Here is a 6,195-nt window from a genome sequence, read left to right as displayed (position 1 = left end):
GATCTGTTCCATGTTCCATTTGTTTGTTGGACTTCAAGCAACATTACACAACAACTACTGGACAGATCTCCATGAACCTTGGCAGGAAGGTGTGTTGTGGGTCAGGCTCAGAGAAGAACTCATCACATGTTTGTGTGGATCCAGGATTTGTTGTTTTTTCACATTAACATCGTGAGAGAGGACGTTTTTCAACATGTTCATTGATTTCCCTGCGAACAACTGATGAAGGTGAAGAAACAATCTGACAAATTTAGAGGACTGATATTTATGAGTGGAATTTGGTGCAGATCTTGGGCCTGTTGAATTTCAATGTGGTTTGATAAGGAGACTGTTGGTCCTAGTGGAGGTCTGAGCTCTACTGAGGGACCTGTGGCCCACGTTCATCCTCACAACTAGTTCAGTGGAAATCTGTTCAGGAGACAAAGAAACAAGGTAAAGATTGAGAATCAGCATTGATATAAGATGTGAGTTATCTGTAGGAGCAGATATTAATATGCAGCAGCAGGTGAAACAAGCACAGGTTCAGTTCCATAGAGCAGATCCAACGTACTGGGTTGATACCACAACACGCTCCTCCAGCCACTGCGAGTGCTGAGGTTGCAGATCACAACAGTGTCTCTGACTGACAGGTTCAGTGTGCTGCTGATCTCATAGAGCTGCTGCTCCGTCTCCTTCACTGAGGTTTGGCTCGGAAAGGTCACGCAGGACGGAGGCCTGGTGGACCAGGTGAGCTGCGGCTCGGGGTAGATCCCCTCTGAGCGGCAGGTGAAGCTGTCCTCCACCTGCTCAATGTCCACGTGACGCACCGGAGCTGCAAGACAACAGAGATTCAGTTTGAGGGAAGATGTTTCCCACGTGGAGATGTGGAGCTCTTCATTAATTTGACTTATTGTTCTTATTATTTAACATGTCACATATGAGCCAATATGTGGAGCTGCTGACATCAGCTGTGTCTCAACTCAGGGTCTGCGTTTGAAGACCGAGCTCCAACGAGTGGATCCGTCCCCGTCCAACCTGTCCCAGGATGCATTGCACTTTAGAGACTAACCATGTTTCAAAGAGGTGATGGTGCCGGCAAGCAGCGAGACGTCCAATGCTTCAGTATCAGCTTCAACTCAACCCAACAGTACACATGTTAAACAAGGGAACAGCAACAAGAGACAGATATCATTTCTAGTATTTGTGTTGTGTCTTCACTGTGAGTTTCTTTACCATCTGTTCTCAGGTTGATCACTGACTCCTCGTTGACTCCAGTGATGGTGACGTAGCACTCGTATCGGCCCTGGTCCTGAAGCTGCAGCCCCGTCAGCCTGATGGAGGCGTTTCCTCTGGAGATCTGATCTGTGAACATCGATGTCCGGCCTCTGAAGCGTTCGCTCTGGCGTGCAAACTGCTCTCTGGCTCCGTAGTAGGAGATGACACGAGGGTTTCCTGGTTCCACCTTCAACCAGTAAATGACTGGGTCTGGACCAGGCTGGAAACTGCAGGGTAAGATGCAGCTCTCCTCTAAAACACAGGAGACCTCATCATCTGTGAGACACCGGGTCAAAAAACAACCGGTTCAGGATCAACTGTGGTGAATAGAAGCTTTTTTCAAAGAGCAGTTAGAGCATTTCCTCCCAGACGGATTGTGAATGTAAATATCCTGATGGAACTGTCTGTGTGTTTGTCTGCTGACAGTTAACATACAGTAGTTTCATCTGAGCTGCTTTCACAGAAACAACCTCCTGCCACACGAGGCAGTCGAATGTGTAACGTACATTTACTGTCAAACCAAAGATATGAACTTAAAGAGGCTCAGATTCACACCAAGTGGAAAAATTGTGTTGATCACAGAAATGTTCATTTAGAAAATTTACTTTGAGATTCAGCAAAATCTGAACATTCTGTTGGGGGGTGAAGTCCTGAGATCTGACCTCCAAACAATGGGTTGTAAATACTTGAGGCCTGCAAGACCGAGCTGAAACCAGTTCTACCGGTTTCTTCTTTGAATCCACACATTCCTCAGACAACGTGGAGCCTCGCCCAGCGGGGGAGCATCTCGGGTGTCCCTCAGGAGGACCCCCATTGTGTTTCTAACCGCTCCCTGAGATTTGAACCCTGACATCTCATTGGCTGAGAGCCAACTGAAGCCCATGACCACTTCCTGAGAAGGCAGGAACTTCTCAGGTGGTATAAAAGTGTTGAGCCCACAGAAAATGCTGCCATTTTTCCTGTACTGACGTTGTAACTAGACTTCTCCAGAGGCCTGACCAGATGACCCAGTAACTATAGGAGGCGATAACTACCTTTGTTTCAGCCATTCCCTGCTTATGAAAGGACTTTTTGTTATTTTAACTTGAAAGACCGAAACAGGAAATTCGCTCGCGGGACGAGCTCAGACATTTCCCACACGGACTATTCTTTTCACACGATCTACAACGGCTACAAGCAGCCGCACATCCCTGCAGAAGAAGACGACTTTTCATCCCGTCACTGTCCGGTCCTGCGGCCGAGCTTCGTGTCACCACGAGAACCACCGGAGCACCGCTTGAGATTCACTGGCCCCACGGCACATTGCGCAGACGCGCAGGCACACCGCGAGGGCTTTGCAGTAAGAGGCTTATATTGTCTGGGCAGATACTAGTTTTAATACTTAGCGTGTCTATAGTTACAGGGCCTGAATGCATCTTGCCGCCATTTTGACGCCAAAGCTAAGCTAGGACAAAGAATCCTTTGTTCTACCTCATCCTTTGTGTCTCACACGTGGTCCGGCGGCCATAGAAGATTATTTATCTCTAGATCCGCCCTCCATTCTGGCTCTAAGTTCCAAAGCGGCTCCGCCATTTTGGTTTGTAGTCACCACCATTTTGAGACTTTTTCGGCCTAATAATTCCTTGAATCATTATCGACCGCCATCTTGGATCTTGGACACACGCATACACAGAGACACATTGATAGACACATACACAGACAGACACACACACACAGACACACATAGATGGACCATAGGTTACATGTATGTTCTAAATTGTGATAAGTGCTGCTGCTGTTGTTATCTTTGAAATATTGGAGTTTGTTAAAATGATGAATTATTAAATAACATTAACTTTATTTCACACATACACACATAGACACACACACACAGAGACACATTGACACAGACACACACACACACACAGACAGACGTACATAGACCACAGGTATTACATGTATGGTCTGAGTTGTGATAAGTGCTGCTGCTGTTATTATCTTTGAAATATTGGAGTTTGTTAAAATGATGAATCATTAAATAACATTAACTTTATTTCCCCTTTTTAATAAATGCTTTTGTAATTAAAGTATCAGTATTCTGTGATTATTTGTGCATATGTGTGTGAATACAGCTGGATTATGATAGCCTGTGCTTGAACTGAAAACCCTTAATTGTTTATTAAATAATCATTAATATTAATTATTGAGATTATTAATTTAACTTTTATCAACTGAGACTGATATTTATAGATTGACTTGTTGGTCCCTGTAACCAGGGTGGTGCCCCGCTACGATAAGTAATAATTACAGATTGTATCATTCTTAATTGATAATTTTACTGTTTTCATTAATTATTTAACTATTCTTAATGGATAACCTTATCAATTTTTAATTAATTATATTACTATTCTTAAGTGATAGCCTTATCATTTTTAATAAATAATTTTTATTATTTTAATAATCATATTTCATGATTATTAATAATTAGCCAACGTAAAGTCTACTCCTATTGCACAACAATTCTTTGTGATGAGAAGAATTTAGGATCTGGATATTTAGACGTAAAGAAAGATCAATATTTTTTAGAATCCTGTGTTCGTGTGTGTGTGTGTGTGTGTGTGTGTGTGTGTGTGTGTGTGTGTGTGTACACAAAATAACACAAGCGCACACCCACTTTCAAAAGAAACCCTCTGTGTGAACCTCTGGAGAGACGGACACTGTTGGTGGTGGCGTACAAACGCAAGGTGGGAACACGCACACACACACACACACACACACACACATGCTACTCACATACACATCTTTATATAGTAAGGAAACCTTCAGTAGTTTGTGTTTTTATACTTTTATTATCTTCACCGTAAATGTTTTTCTTCAACAAATGTTTTTCATTAATGTTGCATTAGTGTGAATTTTTCCGACCTCTTAACTGTCACAAACTCTATACAGTGAGATGAGACTTCACGTACCTGCTGTGGTGAGAGTCCACATGAAGAGGATCAACACAACCAGAGACTTGAACGCAGACATCTTTCTTTCATCCTGTGAGAACTGAATGTGGATCAAAGGAAGAAGAGACCAGTGAACAGCTGGTTGGACTCATGACACCGAGTCCGAGCAGCGGAGGTTCAGACTCTGCAGCTACGATCTCTGCAGAGTTCAGACTGAAGACTCACACACTCTCAGTCCCACCGTGAACATAATGCAAACCGAAAGTGACTCTGTAAAGTGCTCCCCCCCCCCTGTTCTTCCTCCCTCTGGCTGCACCTCTTTCAGACAGCACATTCCACCTCAGGGCTGCTGAGCAGGTTAAGTCAGTCGTTCTAACATGTTTTCTGTCATGCCCCATTTTGGAGCTTTCACCCTCTGGCTGCACCCTCTTTCAGACAGATCACTCCACCCGGGCCAAAGTACCATCGATTGATAATAAACATTCTGGAAAACGCAACAGGGAGCCCGCCATTTTGCATTTAGTGGCCTTTTTTCAAATTTTTTTCATCACATGGTGTGACCGCGGCGTGGCAGTAAAGTTTGATGAGTCAAATCAAGACATTTGATATATTGGTCACTAGAGGGCAGTGTATGACCACAGTTTGCCCAGGGTACAAATCTTCTTCCCCAGGGCTGAAGAGCTCGTTCACACATTGTTGATATGTCGGAAACTCTATTAAACTTAATGTCTGTCCTTAATGTTGAGAGACAACTTTAGTTCATGATTAAGAGTAAAATGAGAAATTTTATAGTGTACGTTCCACAGTGTGACCGTTTTGATGATTCTCCAAAAAAGAGGGATTTATTATAACTCATCCGTGCATTGTTCTATCAGCCTCAAACTTTATCACACATTCACAGTCCCGCCGTGATTAGATCCATGCGTCAATATTCACTCATCATTACAGCGCCCCCTTGTGGCTACAGGAAGTGACATGTTTTATACTTTGATAAACTGCTCCTGGCTGCTTTACAATATCCAGATCAAATGAGCTCAGTCAAGTCATTGGATCAAGGTCAGAATTATGACATTTCCTCAAACCGTGTAAACATTGAGCTGCGGCGAAGGTTTATCCTCTGAACTACTGACCTATGATCACAATCCTGATCTGAACAGCTGCATATATTAATGCATATATGCATATATTAGCGCCACCTACTGATCAGTGTGAAAATTGATTTGTTGTAACATTGACACAAAATTGCTCACGCTTCATCAGAGCCCCAAAACGCATGCAACGCAGAGACGTACGCTCTCTCCCTGACCACCACCTTCACGATGCGTGAGCTCGGGGCCGTCAATGCTACGACGTAGCCCGAGTTTACTTTTGCTTTTGTGGAAGAGTCAATTTAAAAATAAATTTGTCCAAATACACAAATGGCTAAATATAAATAATATTGCCAACTCTGTCACAAATGCTATAATAGTACTATTACCTTTTACTACTGCTGTTGTTTCTTTTACTACTTATATCAATAACGCCAATAATACGAAAATCTACTAAATATTATATGTATAAATCGTGACGTACACTTCATGCAAATTAGCAGAATATTATAATGCTAATAACAATAAAGATGATGATAAACTTTATTTATAAAGCACATTTTATAGAATCAATTGCAGCTCAAGGTTTTTACATGAACAACAGAAGAGATCTTTATCAACAGAACAAATTAAGACTATAAAGGTTTTAAAGCAATGAAATCTTTTGATAAAAAGTGGTAAAAACAATGTTAATAAATAAAAAGAAAAGTTCAAATTATTGAAATTAAGTTTTGAGCAGTTTGTTTCAAATCTTTAGTTCACAACACAAAACGACCATGAATAAAAAATGAGGCTGAATTTAAACAGAATCTTTATTGTTCTTAAACATCTGAATCTTCCCTTTAAAACTTGAATTATTAGAAGTGTTTGTAAAAGTGATTTATTTTTGTCTTTTTTCTCCAAATGTAAAACAACACGGATTC

General features: G+C 41.8%; 1 protein-coding gene across 1 annotated transcript; it reads right to left on the bottom strand.

Annotated features, from left to right (window-relative positions):
• Positions 1-397: 397 nt before the first annotated feature.
• Positions 398-4,378, bottom strand: LOC132998774 (V-set domain-containing T-cell activation inhibitor 1-like). Its single transcript, XM_061068520.1, has 4 exons — positions 4,203-4,378; positions 1,213-1,530; positions 551-811; positions 398-408 (listed from the first exon to the last, which is right to left on the bottom strand). The coding sequence occupies exons 1-4, from the start codon at positions 4,261-4,263 to the stop codon at positions 398-400; spliced, it is 651 nt and encodes a 216-aa protein (XP_060924503.1). The 5' UTR covers positions 4,264-4,378.
• Between the last annotated feature and the right edge of the window lie 1,817 nt (positions 4,379-6,195).

The sequence above is a fragment of the Limanda limanda genome, chromosome 3 (assembly GCF_963576545.1).
Source record: "Limanda limanda chromosome 3, fLimLim1.1, whole genome shotgun sequence".
NCBI lineage: Eukaryota > Metazoa > Chordata > Actinopteri > Pleuronectiformes > Pleuronectidae > Limanda > Limanda limanda.
This window is presented reverse-complemented; position numbering and strand designations above follow the sequence as displayed.

What these genes read in the sequence shown, in the direction of transcription:
- LOC132998774 (XM_061068520.1), bottom strand. Translation starts at nt 4,263, where the DNA reads ATGTCTGCGTTCAAGTCTCTGGTTGTGTTGATCCTCTTCATGTGGACT. An exon ending in GTGGACTCTCACCACAGCAG is followed by an intron (nt 1,531 to 4,202) that starts GTACGTGAAGTC and finishes GGTGTCTCACAG; the next exon opens with ATGATGAGGTCTCCTGTGTT. An exon ending in GATCAACCTGAGAACAGATG is followed by an intron (nt 812 to 1,212) that starts GTAAAGAAACTC and finishes GTTGTCTTGCAG; the next exon opens with CTCCGGTGCGTCACGTGGAC.